The 25897-nt window shown below is 42.5% G+C and overlaps 1 protein-coding gene across 1 annotated transcript in view; it reads right to left on the reverse strand.

Moving 5' to 3' along the window:
• Positions 1-23073, reverse strand: part of OPCML (opioid binding protein/cell adhesion molecule like) — a 1154973-nt gene extending 1131900 nt beyond the window's left edge. The window contains exon 1 of the mRNA XM_066365261.1: positions 22860-23073. Coding sequence (XP_066221358.1) covers positions 22860-22920 — 61 coding nt within the window. The 5' untranslated portion in view covers positions 22921-23073. The remainder of the gene's footprint in view (positions 1-22859) is intronic.
• Between the last annotated feature and the right edge of the window lie 2824 nt (positions 23074-25897).

Consider the following 25897-nt stretch of genomic DNA (forward strand, 5'->3'; position numbering starts at 1 on the left):
CCAGGAAAATGAGATGTAAATGGAAGGTGTAGGCTGGATTTCCAAATGCACTTAGATCAAGTCAAGGGAGCAAGGAAGCACCTTGACAGTCAGTCCAAAAAATCCAGAAGCCCAGGTGAGAAATTTTGATAGTCATGTTTAAAAAATATTTAATTGCCTTGAGGGTCAGAGTAAGGCCGCTGCCTAAGAAAGTCCAAAAATATCAAGTGTCTTCTGGTTCAAAATTTGCACAGATGTCATGATGCTGCTTGAAGCTCTAGCTCAGTTGGCAGATTGGGTAGAATAGCATCAAACTAGAAAGGGTCAAAACATTGGGTAAAACATTGATTTCCATGCCTACCATGAGCCCAGCAACCCTGAGTTATCCTGGGTCCCCTAAGAACCAGATGTCAAGACAGAACTAAATATGCAAGACATGGATTAAGGAAAATATCTGTGAAAGAAAATTGAGGAAGAATTGGAAAAGTCGAGGAAACTCAGTACAAGACTATGCCAGTCTGACCCTTAGTATGGATGAGAGGGAAGTAGGCAGGAAGGCTGGCTGGAAGCAGATAACATAGCTCAGTTCAGAGGGAAGTTTGACAGGGCCCTTGGGGAGCCTCAAGTCAAAGTTGTTCATCAGAAGGGACCAGGACTCCCAGAACGAACCTGACCTAGTACACTTTCCCCACTCAGTCACTGACTGAGAGTAGCCTGTCTGAAATGTGACCTCAAAGGAAGCCAGCAATGGACTTCAGAAAACAGAGGCTGGGATGCTTGGTCAATTGCCTTTCCTGTAGCCAAAGATCTGAGAGACACACGTTCATAGGACCAAACTGGGACATGACTTTAGTCACCACCAAATAAAAACTAACTCGAGAAAATGTATCCATTTTCATTTTTTTAAAAACTATTTTCTGTTTATCTCTGTTAGTATGGCCTGATACTATCCGTTTTGAAAAATTCTAACCCTACCTCACTAGGGTATTTCCCCTATTGAGAGAGCTAGCACCTCGGTGTCTCTATGGTCGGAAGTCCCAGGAGAAGAGCTGGGACAGAGGCTGAGATTAAAGCTGAAGATTCAGAAGCAGTTGGAATGAATGGTCCCTGTCCTTCAAGTTTTCTCTTTTCCAAAGATTGTTTTATATTTATTTCTCTACAAGTTTTTTCCATAAAGAAAAGAATATTCTTGATGCTGGTATGTATCCACGACTCACTTTTACCACTATATATATTTATATATATTTGAAGGACATTATAGCTGCTCCAAGATAAGATCTGCCATAGCAACTGTATTGTACCGATATCCATAGTGATGTGTGGTCAAGGACACATCCCCAGGCTAAGTCCCAGGGAGAAGCAGCCAAGCTGAGGCATTAGAAAAACTTTGCCAAGGTTGATATAACTTTTCTATCTTGACTGTAGTCCCAAGGGTGTGGTGTGACTTAGTGCAGTGGTCTTCAAAGTGGTGTTTGCCCCCAGGGATGCTCAAAGTGTAGTTATGTAAACAAAAGAAATGTCAGAATTCCTCATTTTATTCATTTCAATTTTATCCTTTTTGTCATCATACCAATGTAGCTACATATCATTTCTATATGTTTTTTTTTTAATTATGCTTTAAAACACAAAAGTTTGCGGATCACTGTTAGTACAGTGGGTCTTAATTATTTTTTATTACTAGAAAATAATTGCATAAAACAAGTGAAGATGGGAATAGTCTGATTGATGAAGGGCCCTTGGGGTCAGGGAGTGAGGACAGGTGCCTACTTACTTACCAGCCACAGACCCTGTAAGAATCTGAACAACATAAACAGAAAACCAGAGGCAGCTGTAGGAAGTGATCTGAGGGGCATCACCTTTGGGGGAAAAAACAAATTAGAGGTGGGCAAACTCCTGAGCAATGCCATCGGTATAAGCGTCCAAATAGTCAGAGATATCACCTTGACAACAATTGACTCCCACCCCCGCCTGATTACACTGGAGGCCCTGACTGTCAGAGCCCTTCCCAGAGCCTTGCACTGAGTGGGGATAGAGTGGGGATTTCCCAGGTCTTTGAGCCTCTTACTCCCCAGACAGAAGCAGTGGCAGCCTTGTGGCTGGATCGCCAGGCTGCTGGTTCGGGAGGGGGGGACTGGGAGAGAGAATCCACGAAGGCGAACTCTCTCGTCGTTAGACCCTGCAGACGCCGGCAGGCCTTGACTACCAACAAGACTAAAGCCAATTGTGTGACATTGCCGTAGAACCCCATCAACTGAAAGTCCCTGCCTGGGTGTGGCGCAGGGGCAGGGCCTGGGGTGCAGAGTCGCCGACCGGGAAGAGGGAGAGAGGAGAAGGAGGAAGAGGTTGACATCTCAAAATCAGGAAAAATCCACAGACTTTGCAGCTTGTTCCACTGTTTGTTTGTTTGTTTGTTTGTTTGTTTTGTTGTTGTTGTTGTTTGTTCCTTCTATCTTATTGCCTTTATTTCCTCCACCTCAGTCCTTCTATTCTCTGCCCATCTTATGCTTCCCTTTTCTTGAACTACACTACCCATAAGTGTTACATTTTATTTCTCTTCTTCATCCTCACCCTCCTTTGGGGTTATACTCCAGGACACTTAATTCTCACTCTCTCCTCTTTTGTTTTTTTTTGCCTTATTTTGTTTTTTTCTCTTCCTTTTTTATTTCTTCCTTCGTTTTTCTCTTTTTCTTATTTTTTCCTTTCTATTCGTTTTTTCTTTTCTCATTTTACTTTCCTCCCATTCAATCCTCAATCACGAACAAATTAGTTAATTTGGGACTCAAGGTTTTTTTTGGCTTTGTTTTTCTTTTTCGGTTTTGTTTTTGTTTTTTTCTGGTTGGTTTGTTTTTGTGGCATTTTGGGTCCTCCCAACCCAAGGTCTCCATTGTATTTGGTCTTTGCTCCACTTAATACAACGTATTTTTACTTATTATTTTTATTTTTTCTTCTTGATTATTCCTTTTTTTGTCCTTTTTTCTGGTTCCCTCTTGTCCCTCTCATTATATCTCTTGGTTGACCGTCACCCGCAGGCAGATCAACTTATGCTTGTCTAAGATTTTCTTCCTTTTTTTTTTTTTTTTTTTTTAATTTTATTTTTTTTATTTATTTTTTTATTTTTTGCTCCCTTGAACTCTTCACCGCAAATCAGGCCCTCCATTATAGGCACGATATTTCCCTGAGGAGGGGAGAGGGGGGAAGGAGAACAAAGAAAAAAAAAGGGGGAAATAATAAATTATTACTGCTTTTTTTTGTGGGGTGTTTTACCCTTTGTTTTTTGTTTTTGTTTTTGTTTTTTTTTTGTTTTTTTTTTGTTTTGTTTTTTTGTTTTTTTGTGTTTTACTTTTTACTCTTTATTAATTCTAATTAGTGCTATCAACAAGACCACCCTCAGATGCCAATAAGAAAGAGGAAATCGAATATTATGGATACAAAAGAAAGAGAGGTAACACAAATAGATGTGGAAAAATCTATGGAGAAAAGACTTAACATATTGGAAGCCTTGGAGCTAAATGACAGAGAATTTAAAATAGAAATCTTAAAAATACTCAGAGATATACAAGAAAACACGGAAAGGCAATATAGGGAGATCAGAAAACAACTCAATGAACACAAAGAATATATTACCAAGGAAATTGAAACTATAAAAACAAATCAAACAGAAATGAAAAACTCAATTCACGAGCTGAAAAACGAGGTAACAAGCTTAGCTAGCAGAACAACCCAGATTGAAGATAGGATTAGTGAAATAGAAGACAAACAACTTGAGGCACAACAGAGAGAAGAAGAAAGAGACTCAAAAATAATAAAAAATGAGAAAGCCCTACAGGAATTATCTGACTCCATCAGAAAGAATAACATAAGAATAATAGGTATATCAGAGGGAGAAGAGAAAGAAAATGGAATGGAGAATATACTCAAACAAATAATAGACGAGAACTTCCCAAGCCTGTGGAAAGAACTAAAGCCTCAAATTCAAGAAGCAAACAGAACACCGAGTTTTCTTAACCCCAACAAACCCACTCCAAGGCACATCATAATAAAGATGACACAAACCAATGACAAAGAAAAAATTCTCAAGGCAGCCAGGGAAAAGAAGAGTACAACATATAAAGGAAGGCCTATTAGATTATCATCAGATTTCTCAGCAGAAACTCTACAAGCTAGAAGAGAGTGGACCCCAATATTTAAAGCCCTGAAAGAGAGAAACTTTCAGCCAAGAATACTATACCCATCAAAGCTATCCTTCAAGTATGAAGGAGATATAAAAACATTCACAAATACAGAAAAGATGAGAGAATTTATCAGCAGAAAGCCCCCACTCCAGGAAATACTAAAGGGGGTGTTCCAACCAGATTCAAAGAACAAAAGAAAACAACACCACAAGTAACAGCTCCACCAAGAACACAATAAAACCAAACTTAAACTGTGACAACAAAGGAAAAAAAAAAGGGGGGAGAGAATGGAGATTAACAGTAGCAAAGGACGATGAAGTGCAGAAATACTTATAAGATAGGGTACTACAATGAATATGGTAGGTACCCTTTTCATTACTTAATGGTAACCACCCTAGAAAAAACCACCACAAAAACACATGACTTAAAAAAGGTAGCAACAGACGAAAGAAGTATGGAACACAAACAAACAGAAACAAATGATAGAAAAACAAAAGAGAAGAATCAAACTAGATACAAAACTAACAGAAAGCAATTTATAAAATGGCAGTAGGGAACCCACAAGTGTCAATAATTACACTAAATGTAAATGGATTAAACTTACCAATAAAAAGACACAGAGTAGCAGAATGGATTAAAAAAGAAAATCCAACTATATGCTGCCTACAAGAAACACATCTAAGCAACAAGGATAAAAACAAATTCAAAGTGAAAGGCTGGAAAACAATACTCCAAGCAAACAACACCCAAAAAAAAGCAGGTGTAGCAATACTCATATCTGATAATGCTGACTACAAGACAGAAAAAGTACTCAGAGACAAAAATGGTCACTTCATAATGATTAAGGGGACACTGAATCAAGAAGACATAACAATCCTTAATATATATGCACCAAACCAAGGAGCACCAAAATATATAAGACAGCTACTTATTGACCTTAAAACAAAAACTAACAAAAATACAATCATACTTGGAGACCTCAATACTCCGCTGACGGCTCTAGATCGGTCATCCAAACAGAGAATCAATAAAGATATAGTGGCCTTGAACGAAATACTAGAACACCTGGATATGATAGACATCTACAGGACACTTCATCCCAAAGCGACAGAGTATACATTTTTCTCTAGTGTACATGGAACATTCTCAAGAATTGACCATATGTTGGGCCACAAAGACAATATCAGCAAATTTAGAAAAATTGAAATTGTACCAAGCATATTTTCTGATCATAAAGCCTTGAAACTAGAATTCAACTGCAAAAAAGAGGGGGAAAAACCCACAAAAATGTGGAAACTAAACAACATACTTCTAAAAAATGAATGGGTCAAAGAAGAAATAAGCGCAGAGATCAAAAGATACATACAGACAAATGAAAATGAAAATACGACATATCAGAATCTCTGGGATGCAGCAAAAGCAGTAATAAGAGGAAAGTTCATATCACTTCAGGCCTATATGAACAAACAAGAGAGAGCCGAAGTAAACCACTTAACTTCACACCTTAAGGAACTAGAAAAAGAAGAACAAAGACAACCCAAAACCAGCCGAAGAAAGGAGATAATAAAAATCAGAGCAGAAATAAATGAAATAAAGAACAGAAAAACTATAGAAAAAATCAATAAAACAAGGAGCTGGTTCTTTGAAAAGGTCAACAAAATTGACAAACCCTTGGCAAGACTCACCAAGGAAAAAAGGCACAGGACTCAAATAAATAAAATCCAAAATGAAAGAGGAGAGATCACCACAGACATCATAGATAGACAAAGAATTATTGTAGAATACTATGAAAAATTATATGCCACCAAATACAACAATCTAGAAGAAATGGATAAATTCCTAGAACAATACAACCTTCCTAGACTGAGTCATGAAGAAGCAGAAAGCCTAAACAGACCAATCAGCAGGGAGGAAATAGAAAAAACTATTAAAAACCTCCCCAAAAATAAAAGTCCAGGCCCAGACGGTTATACTAGTGAATTCTATCAAACATTCAAAGAAGACTTGGTTCCTATTCTACTCAAAGTCTTCCAAAAAATTGAAGAAGAAGCAATACTTCCAAACACATTTTATGAGGCCAACATAACCCTCATACCAAAACCTGGCAAGGATGGCACAAAGAAAGAAAACTACAGACCAATATCTCTAATGAATACAGATGCTAAAATTCTAAACAAAATACTGGCAAACCGAATACAACAACATATTAAAAAAATAATACATCATGATCAAGTGGGATTCATCCCAGAATCTCAAGGATGGTTCAACATACGCAAAACGGTTAACGTAATACACCATATCAACAAAACAAAGAACAAAAACCACATGATCTTATCAATAGATGCAGAAAAGGCTTTTGATAAAATACAACACAATTTTATGTTTAAGACTCTCAACAAAATGGGTATAGAAGGAAAATATCTCAACATGATAAAGGCCATATATGATAAACCATCAGCTAACATCATATTAAATGGCACTAAACTGAAGGCTTTCCCCCTTAAATCAGGAACAAGACAGGGTTGTCCACTCTCTCCACTCTTATTTAACGTGGTGCTAGAAGTTCTGGCCAGAGCAATCAGACAAGACAAAGAAATAAAAGGCATCCATATTGGAAAAGAAGAAGTAAAGGTATCACTTTTTGCTGATGATATGATCCTATACATCGAAAACCCGAAGGACTCCACAAAAAGATTATTAGAAACAATAAACCAATACAGTAAGGTCGCAGGATACAAAATTAACATACAGAAGTCCATAGCCTTTCTCTATGCCAACAATGAAATATTAGAAAACGAACTCAAAAAAATAATCCCCTTCACGATTGCAACAAAAAAAATAAAATACCTAGGAATAAACATAACAAAGAATGTAAAGGACCTATATAATGAAAATTACAAAGCATTGTTAAGGGAAATTGAAAAAGATACAATGAGATGGAAAAATATTCCTTGTTCTTGGATAGGAAGAATAAATATAATCAAAATGGCCATATTACCCAAAGCAATATACAAATTTAATGCAATTCCCATCAAAATTCCTATGAGATTTTTCAAAGAAATGGAACAAAAAATCATCAGATTTATATGGAACTATAAAAAACCCCGAATAGCCAAAACAATCCTAAGGAAAAAGAATGAAGCTAGGGGCATTACAATACCTGACTTTAAACTATATTATAGGGCCACAATAATCAAAACAGCATGGTATTGGCAGAAAAATAGACACTCAGACCAATGGAACAGAATAGAAAGCCCAGAAATAAAACCACATATATATGGTCAAATAATCTTTGATAAAGGGGCCAACAACACACAATGGAGAAAAGAAAGCCTCTTCAACAAATGGTGTTGGGAAAACTGGAAAGCCACATGCAAAAGAATGAAACTCGACTACAGCCTGTCCCCGTGTACTAAAATTAATTCAAAATGGATCAAAGACCTAAATATAAGACCTGAAACAATAAAGTACATAGAAGAAGACATAGGTACTAAAATCATGGACCTGGGTTTTAAAGAACATTTTATGAACTTGACTCCAATGGCAAGAGAAGTGAAGGCAAAGATAAATGAATGGGACTACATCAGAATAAAAAGTTTTTGCTCAGCAAGAGAAACTGATATAAAAATAAACAGACAGCCAACTAAATGGGAAATGATATTTTCAAACAACAGCTCAGATAAGGGCCTAATTTCCAAAATTTACAAAGAACTCATAAAACTCAACAACAAACAAACAAACAATCCAATAAAAAAATGGGAAGAAGACATGAATAGACACTTCTCCCAGGAAGAGATACAAATGGCCAACAGATATATGAAAAAATGCTCAGCTTCATTAGTTATTAGGGAAATGCAAATCAAAACTACAATGAGATACCACCTCACCCCAGTTAGATTAGCTATGATCAACAAGACGGGTAATAGCAAATGTTGGAGAGGCTGTGGAGAAAAAGGAACCCTCATTCACTGTTGGTGGGACTGTAAAGTAGTACAACCATTATGGAGGAAAGTATGGTGGTTCCTCAAAAAACTGCAAATAGAACTACCTTATGACCCAGCAATCCCTCTACTGGGTATATACCCCAAAACCTCAGAAACATTGATATGTGAAGACACATGTAGCCCCATGTTCATTGCAGCACTGTTCACAGTGGCCAAGACATGGAAACAACCAAAAAGCCCTTCAATAGAAGACTGGATAAAGAAGATGTGGCACATATACACTATGGAATACTACTCAGCCATAAGAAACGATGACATCAGATCATTTACAGCAAAATGGTGGGATCTTGATAACATTATAAGGAGTGAAATAAGTAAATCAGAAAAAAACAAGAACTACATGATTACATACATTGGTGGAACATAAAAATGAGACTAAGAGACATGGACAAGAGTGTGGTGGTTACCAGGGGTGGGGGGAGGGAGGACAGGGGGAGAGTTAGGGGGAGGGGGAGGGGCACAGAGAACTAGATAGAGGGTGGCGAAGGACAATCTGACTTTGGGCGAGGGGTATGCAACATAATTTAATGACAAAATAACCTAGACATGTTTTCTTTGAATATATGTACCCTGATTTATTAATGTCATCCCATTACCATTAATAAAAATTTATTAAAAAAAAAAAAAAAAAAAAAAAAAAAAAAAAAAAAAAAAACAAATAGTCAGAGATAGGACTAATTAGGGGAAGCCTTCAAGGCAAGAATAGGTATTTTGGAGAAGGGAGGTTGGGGATTGAACGATGTCCCTAGCCGAACTGAGTGAATGAGTAACTATGGTAGTGTGCGTGGAGGGGAGAAACAAGCAAGGATGTCTGTCTGGCTGAGCCCCATCTACAAACTGACAAGAAAAACTAAAAAATTCTTCAGTCCCCTTCCTTTCTAACATCCTGGAAGACCACAAGGCTCTGGAAATAATACATTTCCATAGCACTTCAAATGGAGCCCTATGACATTTTTGTTTCTGATGTTGCGGAGAGTCAACTTTCCAAAGCAAAAAAAGATTACTTTTTCAGGGGAGTGAGGGATAGACTCCCACTTTCTTAAATATAAACAAACCCACAGGACTCTGGACAAAACCAAAAATAGTTAATGAAAGCAAGAGGTAGTTAACTTAGCAGCAGAAATGATTCATCAAGAGGAAGGGTAGGGAGTGATGGGTGGTTATGGGTAGTAAACAGAAGCAAGTTAAAGGTCAGGAGATTGTTATATACCAGGATGCCCTGTGCTGGCTCCTTAGGCTTTTTGATGTTTCTGAGTTGCATGGTTTGTCATCGGATGCCTTGGGCAAGGGTCTGCCCACAGAGGTTTTTGCTCTAGTGGGTGACAATCCTTAAATGCCACTATATACCACCTCAGCACTGGGCAAGTACTCTCCTTTAAGACAAGAACATGCTCACAGCTCAGACTTTCTTCTCCCTGATACATTATCAGCTCTGCTCACTGGATTGCCACCTCATCCTCTGCTTCTGTCTCTGTCCCTGCACCCTCTTGCCTGGTGGCCTGGTGCTCTGCCTTTATCCTGCCTTGTCTTTGGTTTTCAGTCATTCCCAGTTCTGCTGTCTTCTTATCTTTCCTCCCAGCATTCACCTTTGTTCTCTGGCTTCACACTGACTCCGCTATCCACCACCCAATGTTCAGTGCAGTACAAAGGAGGAAACCACAAGGAATTTTGAGATATTCCTTCTGTATCTATTTTATTGCACAAAAGGAGGTCCAATCACAGGCCTAAGTGAGAGATCTGCTGATGGAGAACCAAGCCCTACAGCCAACATCTGGGAGCCATAACAGTTGGAGAATCTAAACTGAAGAGGTTTGTCACTACTGAAAAATCTATCTCAACCATTCCTTGTCCAGACGTCACCATCAAAACGCAGGAGAAAATAAAATGTAGTCATTGAGAACTGAAAATAAGAGGCAAGAAGGGAGACTATAATATAACTGATTTCTCTCCTATCCTCCTGAACTCTCTTCCATTACTTCTGCTCTTCAACTACACCATAAAATCTGCTTTTGCTTCCAAAAAAGCCTCTATGTGGCTGCCCAGGCACATAGATTTCCATGGAGCTTCTGGAAGACTTACCTGGTGGAGATGTCAGTGGTTTCTCTGTACCTCTCATCTGCCAGCAGATGTGCCTGCCAGGCAAAATTGACTTTCATGCTTTGCTCTGGCTTCCAAAGAAGCACCTGCTGTGTCTATGGAACTTGACCACATCAACACAGCTTCTGATACATATGAACAAGAACTAACTGGGGCTGGCAGTTGGGAGCTGAGCAATTCTAAACCAAAGCTAGAGAGTGCGGCCCTCCATCTCTGAGAGCCAGCCCATCTAAAGCTAAGCCCAGAGCCCTTTATAAATATCAAAATCTGATTAAAAATGAGTTTTCTAATTCCACAGGGGAGCTACAGCAGTTTCCCATCCTATTTCAGATAAGACAAAGACTCAGTATAAAGTTAAGGTATAAGCAAGCACTACTCCATCCTAAAGACTCAGCTTATAATCAAGGCCTCCAGGCTCTAACTGCTCAAAAGACAGCCAGAAAGGCTCTTAACCAGTGCAGTGTGCTTGGGAGGTTCTTGATCTTAAGGGCCCTTTAAAGAACTGTGGGCCAGTTCACCATGTTCACTCAAGCTGGGTCTTTTCTGAGGCTACTAAGAAGCTGAGCATGTTGGATTAGAGCAGCATACAAGACAGAAGTGCAACTGCAAATTACTCCCTTTGTACCACCCAAACACACGACTGTATCAATGATCTCATTCTGGATTTAGCCCATTATAGGCCACATAGTTTCTAGGGACCTGAAGTACCATATAGTTTTCCCTTGGTCTGAGCAAGGAATATAATCTCTAGGAACTCACTAATCAGCCCTTAAGGAAAGAAATTAGTCAGTCTCCTCTTTAATATTTGTTCAGGAGAGCCAAAGAGCACCCCTTTCCCCACAAAAGTGTCTTCTTCAGATACACATGGCTCCCTAAAATTCTACTTTTAGTAGTGACAGCAAGCTTAAGAAGCCGGTGTGTGACCCAAGCCAGTCACTCATATAGGTGAAGGGCACTCTTCACCTGACTTTAGGATCCATGTTGGAGCTCTCCTTTACCCCATCAGAGTCTATTTCATCCTAACCCCAAATGCAGAGTCCACATTCTTGTCTGGGCCAAAGCATGTAGCTCAGCTGTGGAAACATGAATTACTTACCAGTATGCTCCATGGAAAAAGAAAACCCAAATGAGCATTGGTTCCATCTTAGGGAAGTAAATGCAGGAGTTCCCTGAAATAGGCATTCTTCTCCAAAACAAATGTCACAAGCACTTCATTTTATGTTCTATTGCTAATTAAAACCATAATCCATGATAATCAAAGCAACAAGAGAGAAAATTAAGAGTAAAGATATTGACACAGAAGAAGACGAGAGAAGTAGCCAGACAGAAATGGTCAACCCAAGTGATGAAATAAGACCTGGCAATCTGGAACAGTAGAGTTCTCCAGAGAAGGAATATCATGCATCTCTTATGACCTCTATGGTCGTAATTCTTTCTCCTATTTGTCAAAGAAGATGAAGTGTATTGGAGAGGTTGAACCACTCACCAGTTCCAAAGTGCAGCAGCCAAGCAAAAGTCCAAGTCTTTAGCTCACTAGGTCAATGTGTCTCTACTCTCCCACAGTGATGGAAGAAAAGCCAACTGTCTAGTTTTAAAATAAATAATTTAAATTAGAGAAGTAAAAATAACAGTCATCTAGGTCATAATAAAGAAGTGGTCTAATCTTCATGGACATGTGAGAGCTATCCTGGTAGTTTTAAGGGAGGGCCCTTTTACTCCCAGAATTTTCCCCCCAATAAAAGAAGAGTAGGGGCCATCAGGAAAGATGCATACTCCTGATAGCTTTTATCATTTTTCTCATCTGGGATTCACCCAAAGAGGCACACACCCCAATGCCAAGTAAGACTGGGCACTCACTTCTCCATGGAATAAAGCCAGGGGACTCCCAAGGAAACTACAGCTCCTCTTGGAGCTTGTAGGCTGATGGGCTAGTTCCATCTTCCACATTCTCTGTTCCAACATTATCCTCCCTTTGAAGAGTGTGGGAAATCCCTTGGCACTGCACTATTCAGAAGAACCATGTTGGCTTATTCAGAGAAGCCAAGGGCCTCCTTAGATCTGTTTCCTAGAAACAGAAATGTCTATAGGTACTTGGCCCCACCACTGTCAAGTTTCAGCAATCCTTCCATCAAATATATATATATATATATATATATATATATATATATATATATATATATATATATCTCATTGCATTAACTCTTAATCATATCCAGCACACCTGAATCTGAACTCTTACATTCCATTCTGAATTAGCTGGTTTGGATCTAATGTTTTGATTGTGCCCATGCTATGTCGTCAATTGTAAAGGCATGGGTGGTGGTGGTAGGAATGGAGAGGTAGGAAGACCTCTTTTGGCCCCTTTTCTCCCTGATATACAGGATAATTGTGCTGTACATTGGGTGTAGTTTGTACACTGTAAGTCAGCGTTTAATCATGGATCATCAATAAAGAGATTACGGCATCCTCAGTGTGGATTTTCTCTTGCCTTAGTGCAGAGCCAAGACCAAAGAGATTTAAAATCGATGTTCTGATGCTATAGTGATAATAAAGGCAGGTGCCTTTCCCTGTGTGTAGACCAAACAAGTCAAGTTAACACATATCCAGAATTTGATATTGTACTACCTTGAGCATTCCTTCTGCATATCAAGAAACAATTGTTTTTTAGAAGTTTCCCAGTTTAGGTTCATAGGTCACTCAGAGTATGAGAATGCTTCTGAAAACAAAACAAAACAAAACAAAATAGGCTTCTCTTTTGTTTTTTGACCCATCACCTTAGTCCTTAGGTAAAAGATACCATGGAGTTACTCTGTTCCATGATGTTCTTTGTCCACTAAGATAAGAGAGCTTCAGGGAAACAAAGCAGTGACCAAGGTTACAAATTCATTTTCCAATAGGGTACCAGGCTAGGAGATAAAATTTAGCTCAGCCTTTCACTATTATGCTGAAATGATACCAAGCAGGCTATGAACCCAGGTTATTAAAAACGCTGTTCAAAAGTTGTCTTGGTTACTCTCTGACTGTGTGATCTTGGATAAGATTCTTGGACTCTTTGCTTCAATGTCTTCATCTATTAAATGAAAGAAATGGATTAGACAATCTCCGTGGTCCCTTTCAGTTCCAGGGACCTCTACTGTGCTAAATAAATTAATGTAATTTATCTAGGCAGTGGACCTTGGGGGGAGGTCATGCAGGCTTTTATATCATCATGATAATATTGGTTACATCTTGATATCCACAAATTACTCTAGAGTCCAATCAAAGCTTCTTTAAAATGCCTGTTTTCTTCCAGGAGGAAACAGTCATGAGCTGGATCCCGCAGATAACACAACTAGAGCTCTTTGCAATCTTTTTGATGGATTGGGAAGTTGAATGATGCAATTTTGAATACCTATATTAGACCCTGAGAGGACATCAGTTAAGGAACTGAGGTTATTAAACTTCCAAAAACTTTGAAATTTCTAAAAACCTTGTTTCAAGGCAAGACTATACCTCAACTGAAAAAAGCGAAAAAAAAATTTTGAGGACAGTCTTCTCAATGCTTTCTAAATGGCTATAAATACTAATTGTGGGGTCAGATTCCTCAAACATGTATGGTGCACCTGTGACATTAATTTTTTTTATTACTTTAGCAAGAGAAGAGGGGAAAGAGATAGAGAGAGACAGGAACATGGCTCTGTCCTTGTGTGTGACTTGATTGAGGATCAACCTGGCAACCTCTGCGCTTTAGGACAATGCTCTAACCAGCTAAGCTATCCAGTCAGGGCCACCTGTGTCATTTTGATTTGTGCTTTTCTGTTTCAACCACCAACTGTCATTTCCCATCTGACTGCCTCCCAACTGGCCTATGCCTTTCAGGTCTGCTTACCTCTAATCCATTCTACAAACTGCAACACGAATAAGATTTAAAAATTGAACTCAGTATCCCCATCACACCACATGTATGACATCAGTGCTGTTCCATTACTTCTAAAATAAAGACTGATGTGATAACAAGCTTCCAGGGCTGTTTGCATCTGCTGACCTTTTCCCTGCCTTCCAGTCTCATCATGGACCACACTCCCTTTGCCTGTGCTCCAGCCAACAGGATAATGTCTTCTGACCCTTCCTGCCACATGGCCTCTGTATTCTATTCACTCTGCCTTCCCTTTTTCTTCCCCTTTGTGTTTTGATAATTTCTACTCTTCATCCCTCAGACCTCAGCTCAATTTTCACTTTCACAAGAAGACTTTGCTAGTCTCCCTGGCAAGACCAAGCCCTCCTTATAGACAATCAGAGTAGCACAGCACTCCCCCTTCCAGAGCCTTATTTCAGCTGACATTTTGCAGTCAGTCACATTGGTATTTATTTAAGACACATCGGCGTCTTCTGCTAGACTGTAAACTTCAAGAGAGTAGGGACAGTAATATATGTTATCAAGCACTGCCTTTCTAGTGCCTAGCATAGTGCTTGTCACATAGTAAACATTCAATAAATAACATTATCAAATAAATGAATGTGCTTGCTACTTAAAACACTCAGAGAATAAAAGGCAAGATCCTTGCCATTCAGAATCCTACAGGCATGAAATAGCAATTCGAATATAGGTAACTATGAAAAGTGACTAGGTACAAGAAGTGAGAAAATTCTTTTTCTATGTCTTCTGATTTGTCAAGGCTCTTTTCACCTTCTCTGTATGAACACCAATCCATATAAGCATCAGTTTCTCAAGCATAATTCAGTCCTATGCAATTAATATTTCCCTATCCCTAACCCAACATTTTACCTCTTATGAACAACAGAAAGCCACATTGTATTGGTACCGTGTGTACTTGTTGACACCACAGGAATGACTCTAAATTTCAAATAATTGGGGCCACTTCAACAGAGCCCTGATAAAATCTGCGGTGTGATTTTGGTTTATATAAAGCCAATAGCCCACATCAGGGCCCACATCTGTGTTTACGAAATGACTCTCACTCTCAGGCGTGTCTTTCGCAACATGTGATGTGAAATCCAAGAGCGTGAGGCTCCAGCTCTGAGATGCTGCATGTGTTTGCTCGGTAGTGTGGAGCTGGTGTTTATTGACAAGCATGAACACTGGAATGAGTAATCATTATAAGCATTCTTTGCACATTTTTATCTCCTGTTAGCAAAACACATCCCCAAGCGTCTCTGTCCTTACACTGCAGATGGGGAGGCTGAAGGGCAGGACCAGATCTAGGGTCCCAGATGCCTCTGAACTTTCAATGGGATGGAATAGAGTGAGAGGCTAGATAAGCTGACACTTAGTATTCATGTGGCATTGGCTGGTTACTCATTCATTTGTCCATTCATTCATGCACTCACTCATTCATTCAACAAATACATTCTGAGGACTTGTTCTATATCTGTCACTGTGCCAGGCCCTGAGAATTTGTTGGAGAACAAAACAAATGTGTTCCCTACCTTTAAGAAGCATGGTCTAAGGAAGAAAAGGAGATCTAAAAGAAATAATTACTTTAAAATATATGAACACACAGTGTTAGAAAGGAGAAGCCTTGTTATCGTGGACTTGCATAATGAAGATGGAGCCCTAACCTACTTTAGAACATCGAGAATGTTCTCCTGGAAAAGCCAAATTTAAGCTGAACCCTGAAGGATGAAAAAGATGTTTAGGCAGAAACAACATGATAAGAGAATAAAAAACTTTCTGAGCTTGGGGAGGCTCACAAGTGAAGCCTGGAGAAAAAGAGAAAGTCTAGAGCGACTACAGCCACGAGCTGGGAGAGGAAAGAGATGAGAGAGGTGACAGATGAAATTAAAGGGGAGCAGAAGTCAGGTCATCTGCTGAGGACCATATTGAATACTTTGGACTCCATTCTAAAGCAACCAGACATCTGCATAAGGTTTAAAACAAACACAAGACCGGATTGGATCAGATTAGACCAGAAATAGACAACTTGTACCCTGCCTGTCTTACAATTCCCTGATGGGTAGCAAATTAACCCAAATATATTCTTCCAGTGTGACCACTGAGTCAACTCCCAAAAGCTATGAACAAGCATTTGTAAATTTCCTATACTTATGTAATCAGGTTCAAGAATGTTCATTCAGCTCTGTCCCTTTCAGAGAGTCTGTCCCATGAAACGCCAAATATACTTGGTTTTTCCATGTGGGATATGGGTGTACCATCTGACTGTCACTTAATCATTTCCCAGGAATATGCAAGCAGCATTCTAATCAATGGCCTGCACTGACTAACCTTAGTTCTTCCAACGGTCTCTCAGCATAGTGTCTCTGCTCATTAAAGGAAATGTGACTGCATCATAATGATAATGCTTTGCACTTATGCAGCATATTGCCCAGGGGGGTCTCTCAGCATTTTGCAAACAGTTAATTAAGTTAGTCTAGTGACCACAGGGGAGTCTCCGCCTCTCAGCACCAAGGTTCCTGGCTGGGAGGGAGTGATGGGATTGAAGAGCCAGGCCTACCTGCAGCCAGCTGTGGGACCCAGGGGCCAGCAGGAATGTGCAGGAGGGTGAGGCCTCCATGTCAGTAGGGGGAAGCATTCACATACGCATAGCTATGGCTGTGTGGGTGCCCGCCTGCTGCTGAAGCTGCCAGCAGAGAGAAGCAAGGCTGGGGGGCTCCAGCAGGGAGTTCTGGAAGGGCGGAGATGGAAGTCACAAGGAAGAGGCTTGCTCTCTTTAAGAAGTTGTGACTGTGATTTTGAGGGTCCCTAAAATCTGAGTTGGAAGTATGTGTGCATATTTGTTGACCTGAATGGGGGAAGGTGATGAGAGGAGGGATTGCATATTCACACACCTCCAGGAAGGAAATAGTCCGCATGTTTGTCCTCAGGTTTATCTCTGGCAATAGAGTTTATTTCTGCTCTATTCTCAGAGTTACCTTCCATCCTGCCTCTTGCCTTACAAATATCACCTTCTCAGGGCTTGGAGTTGAGTGGTATAGAAATATAACAAACAGAAACATATCCTTGCTCCACTGTGGAACCACCTCCTTGCCCTTCAGGGAAAGGCAAAGACAATTAAGGCCTCACTGATTAAGAAGCAAAGTCTACTGCTGGCCAGTTGGCTCAGTGGTAGAGCACTGGCCCAGCGTGTTGATGTCCTGGGTTTGAATCCCAATCAGGGCACACAGGGTACACATGAGAAGTGACCATCTGCTTCTCCACCTTTCCCCCTTCCTTTTCTTTCTCTCTCTCTCTCTCTCTTTCTTCCCCTCCCGCAGCCATGGCTAGATTGGTTCTGGTTCTAGCACATCAGCCCTGGGCACTGAGGATGGCTTCGTGGAACCTCTGCCTCAGGCACTAAGAATAGCTCAGTTGCAAGCAATGGCCCCAGAAGGGAAGAGCATCGGCCCCAGATGGGGGTTGCCGGGTGGATCCCAGTTGGGGCACATGTGAGAGTCTATCTCTCTATCTCCTCTCCTCTCAATTCAAAAAGAAGAAAAAAAAAGAGAAGAAAAGTCTAGTTCTTCATCTCCCACCAACAGTGTGGAAAGGCTGGAGGGAGAACAGTGTGCAGGGCCAAGAGCGTGGCGTCTTTAGCAGGGTCAGAAGTGGAGGGTGTAGAGCAGAGCTGCCCTGAGGTGATGCCAGCCTGCCCCACCCTTGTGTCTGGAAGGTGCCACTCAGCATCCAGAGGTGCTAATAGCCACCTCTGCTGACAGCCTGGCTTATCAGTACCACGGCCACCTGTGGGCTGACACTGGAGTTCACTGGCAAGAATAGCTAGGCTTCACTTCCATCACTCCTTTCTCCTGCCATGGCAGCGGTCCATGGGACCCTGTCCAGTGAGCCAGTGACAGGAAAACCAAACCCCACAGGCCACAGGCGACAGGGCTAGAGTACCAGCTGTCCAAGGCTGATGCACAAGTCCATGTACATAGCACCCCCCAAAAAATACCACAAAGTACGGTGTCAGGAGACCAAAGAGATCACATGTGCTGCCCTCACTTTCCACACAGGGAAGCCAAGGCCCAAGAAGCTCAGAGTTAGCTTGTGTATTTCACCCGGTCCAAACCCTGAATAATTTTCTGTTTTACTGGATCTATGTTTCTCAAGGCAGGGTAATACCTGAACAATTTTGTTTAATCAGCATCTATATAAAATCTTGTTGCATAAATAAGTGATGAACTGTATTTCTCTAGTTGTCATCACGGTGACAAAGACACACGAGCGAGCTGCTCCTGCCTTATCTTCCTCTTTCTCCAGCAATAAGGAGTGCCCTCTCCCCTCCCCTTCTCTTTGCCATATTACTAGGTAACCAGGAGGATTTTGTTCATGTTAAAAACTCAACAATGTTTATCTTGTTATTATCTAACCTATGCTTTTGGCTGCTCTGTCCAGTTGGAAACCAGAAGAATGTATCACAGGAACCCATCTTACAGAGTGATACACTGAGACCCAGGAAATCCCTTGAGCTAACCAAGCCAACCTCAAAAGAGCTTCTACACAGTCTCAGTTCCCTGCGGCCAGCCCTCCAGGAGGCTTGGGTAGAGTTCCGCCTCCTGGTTTGAGGTGTATTTCTCAGTGGCTGGTGTATGAGGCCCAGAGCTCCTGAATAATAAACCCAGGCAAGTGCCAGCTGTGTAAGGCATCTCCTGCAATTTCCCAGGCAACAGGGCAGGGCAGAAGGTGCTAAGGATGAGAGAAAGCGCAGGGGCAGGCAGGGCAGAAGCAATACCAGACAACCTCAGGCCTTCAAGATCTCTGATTCATCTTAGGCCGAGCACCACTGCCCAGCGCCAGGCTACGGGAAAAGCATCTTTCTCAGGCAGCCCACACCTGTCTGTTTCTCCGTCTACTGTTTTGTTGCTGCTGGACCAAAGCTGAGTGGTGACCGGAAGTGGTCTAACCTTATTGATGTGCCGGTCATTTTTAAAAGATTGAGGGCCACAGGATGGCTTAGGGGTAGGGTGGGGGGCACAAATATATGATGGGCAAAGGGATGATGAGGACTTGATCATAACTGGACTCTAGGGCTAGGATTTCCCCAATAGTGAATGATTTTCCTACTTGATCCCTCCTGCAAACCAGGCAGTCTTAGCCAGTCCCTCCACACTGTGCTGGTGAAGGGGGAGGGGTGAGGAAAGGAATTCACAGAAACTTGGCTGTGGAGCCCTCCCCCAGTTCCACCGCAAAGCCCACCATCCCGCCTGAAGACCTCACAGCCCAGGGCACTTCTCTGACAGAAGCTGGGGCAGATGTGTGCTGGGGAAGAAAAAAAAAATTCTACACCTCACAGAATTGTCTTTCCAAGTGCAGGTCTTTCTGAACCCAGTAGTGCAAAGCCAGCGCAAGAGGGGGAGACACGGCTGGGCTGTGAATGCATACTCCCAGTCCTGTGCAGGGGGAGTCGCTTAGTCCGGTTCCGGTGGGTGGGATGCTGCACAGGGAACTACCTGGTTAGAGTCACAGAACCGAAGACAACACAGTAGGATGAGCTGAGGAAAAGGGGAATGATCTAAACTAAAGGGAAGAAGCTGTATAGGTTGGAGATGCTCTCCTCCTATCAGTGACATGGCTGTCGTATGCGCTATGCTTCGGGAACTGGCCTTGGCCTCTAAATTTATCAATGCTTCCTCCTCCAAACTCACCCCATGCCACGGCCCTCCCATTTCTCAGAGCTAAAGGAAAAAAGGCAGGCAGAAGATGGGTTTGCACTGGAATGCTGCAGTTCATGGACAAGATTTTCAAGTGTATCAAAAGGATCTGGAATGCTTGATATAAATACCTGTCTGCGGTGGGGGCAGGAAGTATGCGTTTTAATCTGCCCCCCACCCCAGGTGATTCTGATGCAAATGTCAGGCAGCCTTCACTTCCTGCTTGTGCAGGCTTGTTTGAGCATCTACTCACCTTCTCACAAAGCCCCAGACCCAAGGTCACAAGGCTCCTGACACAGCCTCATGTGTCTTCCCACCTAGCACAGAAAAGCACCCTCACTCTTGGTGTTCAGGGCTTCAGGGAGTTGTAAGCCCCAGCGTGACAATTAAATTGTCAGGGGAGACCCTCTTTCCTTCTTGGGTGTGGGCTTGTCACAGTCCTCACTTGCTCCTGTGTTTCTCATCCCAGAGATTCTACCTAGAAAAGCAATTTATGACCATTGGTCTCCCCCCCTGGAAGGCACAGGCAACAACAACATTAGCCTTAAAATTATTCTAGGATGAAAACATGTGTTACCAAGAAATAGAAAGCTGCAGAATAAAATGGCATCGAGGCCTAACCAGGTCAGGGTTTCATTATTACATTAGCCTCTGTCTTTAGATGCAGGGAAAGTAAAAGGCTAATGAGCTGGTGTTCACCCCATGGGAGAAAAAGCATCCTTTGAAGCAAAGAGGGGAAAACGTCTAAAAACATAATAAAGGCAGTAAAATAAGTGAGGGAGGGGAAGCCACAAGGAAACCCTTGCAACTAAGAAGAACTTTTGGCTCCAACCTGATTCCCTTTCTCCCTTTTTCTTGGGAACCCTTCATAAAATGACGTTTTTCTTCCCTCCAGGTCTGTTTCTCAAGGCCAACTTTCCCTCCTCCCTGCTCGAGGTCTCCCCGGCCAGGCTCCTGGCACAGGGAGCCCGAAGAGCAGTCTTCAGAGCAGGTCGTACCAGTGGCCTGCCTTTCCTCGTCACTGGAAATGCTCCATTCTGGTGAGGGCTGACTGGTGTCTAGGCTGAGGTCATCCCCCGGGGGCCCAGATGGCTTCAGGTCTGATGCTTCTCTCACAAGCAAGATCAGCGCTCCCCACTAATGGAGTGGAGCTGTGGTTTGGGGGGCCACGGAAACTCTACAGGGAGGAATCACCCCAATTCTTTGCTTTCTTCAGGGTTCACTGCAATGCAGTTTCAGCTGCCTAGAGCTCCCCCCCCCTCCCCCCACTCTTTTAAAGTGCAATTTCCTGATCCCTTCTATGGGGAGAGCAAACACGCAGCCAGCATCCCTAGGGGTGGGTGCCCTGATTTCCACTATTCTGCTCACCTGTGCCCAGAACAGTGGTAGGAAGGAAATCAGCGCCCAGGATACCCCAGGAGCTGTCACTCCGGCTGGGGACTTGCACACCCAGGGAAGTTTTTCTTCTCACACCGTGGACCCAAAGCGCCTACCTGGCTCCCTCTACAGGCTGGAGCAGGAACTGAGACATGGATGCACGCCCTGCCTTCCCCACTGAGCAGTCAGGCTGAAATCCCCTCCCAGGCTTGAATCCCGCAGAACATTAGCAGCACCCCCACTTTAAACTTCCCAGACTAAAACCGACAGCTGGGAGCATGGTTATGCAGAGCCCATCTCTGCTTGAAAAAGTACAATATTTAAAAAGCATTACAAAACATTATACAGTGGATGTCTTCTGTTTCTCCTTCCTTCTCCCCAGTAAACTCCCATTTGTTTCATTTTACTTTATTGGCTTACAAATACTCGGGGCTTTATGTTCCTAAAAACAAACAAATAAAAAATAAAACGAAGTGATTTGAACATAAAAATGTAAAACTCTGTGTTCCATCTATATCAGGATACATAAGATTTAAGAATCTTAACATTTATGCCACGTTTAGCATGGAACCCCCACAGACCCTTTGATGCTTCCTAAAACCTTGGCAAGCATAGCCCAGCCCCTCCAGCATTGTTTGCAGGATGCCCGCAGGCAGTCCGCTGACTGCTTGAGAACGACAGGCGTGCAATTATCAAATCTATTAAAACAGCATTGGGTTTTGCAACACTTCCACTAAGCTCATTCTGTGGGACTGCAGCATCTCACCTGTGTGTCACTGCAGATTTGTTTTCCCCAAACAAGTAACTGCTGTGACAGGTAAGATCACATTTGAATCATTAGATAAGGTAGGGAAGGTGCTGAGGAGAGTCAGGAAAACCCAGATTTCCAGCCTTCTTTCAGACTGGACATTTCAAATCCTGCCCGGTGACACTTCTGTTCCCCATGTGAGTGGGGAGTAAATGGGAGAAACTGATATCCAAAGGCATCGTGTGCCCATTTGGTGGAATGATAAAGAAAGGATGAGAGGTGGAAGTAGGACCCTGCTCAAACCAGAAATTCAGGAGCAAAGGAGAAGGAAGAGGAGAGAAAGGAGCTGAAGTGAGAGAGAGAGGGGGAGAGAGGGTTCTGGAGAAAGAGAGGGAGACGGGAGAGAGTGGAGAAGGAGAGGAGGGAAAGAGAAAATAGGAAGAAAGACAGGGAAAAAATGGACACAGGGAGATGCAGAGATAGAGACTGGAACAGAGGAACCACGGTGGGAGAAATAAGGATACCCCGTGTGTTTATCCTGCAGGTCCAAACATAAGTGGTGAGAAGCATTTATGATTGGGAGATGACACTTCTCTTCTACCCCTGGGACCACAACTGGTGAAGGGTGGCCAGTCCCCTCCGCGGAACAGCAGTGCCTCGCAGCACGGGGCACATCTCGAACCCAGCTCACCAGATCGCAGTGCCGGGACTGGAGAGCAACCCCGTGCTGCAAGCCTCTGCGTGCGTGTGAGTGAGTGAGCGGATGTGTGTGCGCGCGTGCACACAGCAAGCCTACCTCTTTCCCTCACATGCACTCCCACTCCCTCTCTTCCCCTTCCTCTTCTGCTCCCTCTCAAAACCGGCCCCGGAATAGCGAAGCCCCTTCTCCAGTACCTGGGATGAAGAGCAGGGCGGTTGTCGCGGAGAAGAAGATCCAGCAGGCTGGGTGGTACATTTTGAGGCTGCGGAGTCTCAGCTGCTGGGCTGGCGACCGCTTCTGCGGCTGCTACGGCTGCTGCCTTCCTCTGTGCTGAATTCTGAGCAGGTTTAAATCCAATGTTTGCAAAGGGAGGGAGAGAGCAAAAGAGAGAGGGAGCAAGAGAGAGCGCGCGAGAGATGGGAGCAGGCAGGCAACGTCTCTGATATATATTTTTTTTCTTGCACATACACACAACTGGTAAGAATCATCAGCACCAATCTGTACAGGGCTCAGAGCAGACCTCCTCCGAGGCACGTATTGGCTCCACTCCCCCGAGCGTCACCCGGAGACTTTTCTATTTGGGAGGCTCCACTCAGAGGGTAGTTGAAGCTTTTCCCTTCCACGCCACTTAGCCGGAGCACAGCAGGGTGCACTGGTACCTGTGTGCATATGCCGGTGTGTGGCTTCCGTGGGTACACACCAGCCAGAGCCTTGCTGGCCAGTGGGGAGGAAGCTGGAAGTGTTGTTACAGATCTTACCCAAGCAAGATTCAGGGCACAACAAGAAAGCAAATATGACCAAAGTTCTTGAAATTTCCTATTGGTTCTTTATTCCTGGTCCAGGCAGGGAGACGACTGGAACTTACCCAGAGGGACACTCAGACATTTAAACCTGCATCCTGGTTCCCTATCCTGCCATTCAGGGCACTTGAAGGAAATTCAGTTTCCCCAGCAGGAAGATGGGCGCATTAAGATTATCTCATGGAGGATGCAAAGAGAACTGGACAGCTCCCCCAAATTAGAGCATTCTGAAACTCTACAAAGGCAAGAGGCTACAGAAGCCCAAACAATCGCTGTGCTGACAGCACAGGCAGAGATATAGTCAGATTAGATCGCAAGGAGGGGGAAACTTGCTGAAGTCATCGGAAATCTTCAAGATCAGAAGGCCTCGGAACCATATCTCCCTGGGTTTGTTTTTTTTTTTTCCTTCCATTTTTCTTTTCCTCCTCACAATCCAGTCTGCCCCTTCATCTGGAGTAGCAGTTTTTAGGAACAGTATTTCTGAGCGTGGCTTACCTCAGAACTTTCTCCTGCTGGACACCGGTTCTGAAAAAGGCCTGCAGCACTAGGAGGGCATGCTTGTGAGTGGTACATTCTGCTTGGTGAGTAAACGCTCTCCCTAAAGTATCTGCTGAATTTGGAGGCTGTGGGATAAGGACGGCAGTAGGAACTGGGCAAATATATTAAAACAGTGTTTCTGCCCCAGGGTGTCCTCCAAAGACTCCACCGTGGCTTGGACTCCTTTCTAGTTCCAAGTGTATGTGGCTCAGTTTCTATGCCCATCCACATGGGAACCTTCTTCCCTCCTCCCCAGCTGCAATTGCTAACGGTTTCCAAGCACCCACCATGGGACCGGTATACACATGTATTATTGTAGTTCACCCTCGCCATAGTTTTGCTCCATTGTCATCATTACCTCTGGATTTTAATAGGCTAAAACTGCAGTTCAGAGATGTTTAGAATCTTGCTAAATGCCACAGAGTTAACCAGAGTCAGAATTCAAACCCAGGTTGGTCCCACAACAAAACTTCACCCAATTTTCAAGCAGCTATGCCTATAACCAATTGCCAACAAGTTATTTCTGTCTAACAGAGCTCCTGTTCTACAAAATTAAACCTGTTTGCTTTTAAAGAAGTAAAACAATTAATTACTTCTCTCCTTAGAACCACATCTAAAAACCTTTTGAGACAAGTAGAAAATATATGATAGTATCTCACCTGCAACTTATAAAGTATCTACTTAATATGAAGTTCTTTTTTCTTTTCTTTTTTTTAAGGCTGGGTCTACACAGAATAAAATTTGCCCTTGTCTGAAAAGGGCATACAATAGATTTGAAGAAAGCAGCCAAAAATTAACATATTTTTGACCATTTATAAAAGATAATACATACTATTAAGTCAAATTTTATAGAGCCAGTAGTTGCAAACATGCCATTCACAAGCAAACTGACCTGTGAGTCCTTTGAACAATGCCAGCATCCTACAGAAATTCATAAGACTTTGGAGAACAGAACTGGGAAGGAGGAATCAGATCAGCCATTGAAATTAAATGGATATTCCCAGACCAAGAAACAGAGCAGACACAGACTGAAACCCTTTAGGAAAAAAAATTAAAAACTGGGAGAGAAGTTGAAGGATGAAAGACACAGTAGAGAAAGGCCTTGAATCCTAAACCTATGATATTTAGAAGTTTCCTATTGCTGCTGGGAAATGTTCATTCCTTTCTGAGCAGGGGAGTGCTTTGAATAAGGAGAACTTAACTTGTGGAAATTAATCTGGGTAAATTGCACAGGACAGATTGAGGCAGGTGTACTTGTTAGTAGGCGTTGGCCAGACTTAAACGTTCTGGAACTGGGTAGTCACAATGGAGGAAGAAAAGCAGGGGCCAGGTGAGAACAGAAGAGTGAGTAGGACTTGGTGAGACATGGCATCGTACGGATAACAGACAACATTTCTGCACCCTCTGTGGACCAAAGGTTTTTAAAATATCATCACATTTTATCCCTAACTTTTTCTTTCAAGAAAGTGTTGTAATTTTTTACCTTTTTAAGAGATGAGGAAATTAAGATTCAGAGAGGTTAAGTAATTTATTCAGGATCACACAGCTAATTAGTAACACAGTCAGAATTCAAACCCTGAGATGATAGTATCGAGCACTGTCATTTTATTGAATATCCATGTGCCAACTCCTCTGTTATTGGCCTTGTAAATCCCTCTTTGTCTTTTCAACAAGCCAGTGAGATAGACATTGTTATCCACATAGCAGTCACAGAGTTTAAATAACTGCCCAGTGCAGCAGAGTCGTCCAGGCATGAAGCCAGGCCAGCCTTCACCTCCGGGCTTTGACCACAGTAGGCAGAGGAGGAATTCGCAACCTTCCGAACCTAAGCATCAAATGTGTGTTGTGCCCCTCAATGGACTCCGAGGGCATGGAGCTATACATGGCCCAGCACC

The sequence above is a fragment of the Saccopteryx leptura genome, chromosome 2 (genome assembly GCF_036850995.1).
Source record: "Saccopteryx leptura isolate mSacLep1 chromosome 2, mSacLep1_pri_phased_curated, whole genome shotgun sequence".
Lineage (NCBI taxonomy): Eukaryota > Metazoa > Chordata > Mammalia > Chiroptera > Emballonuridae > Saccopteryx > Saccopteryx leptura.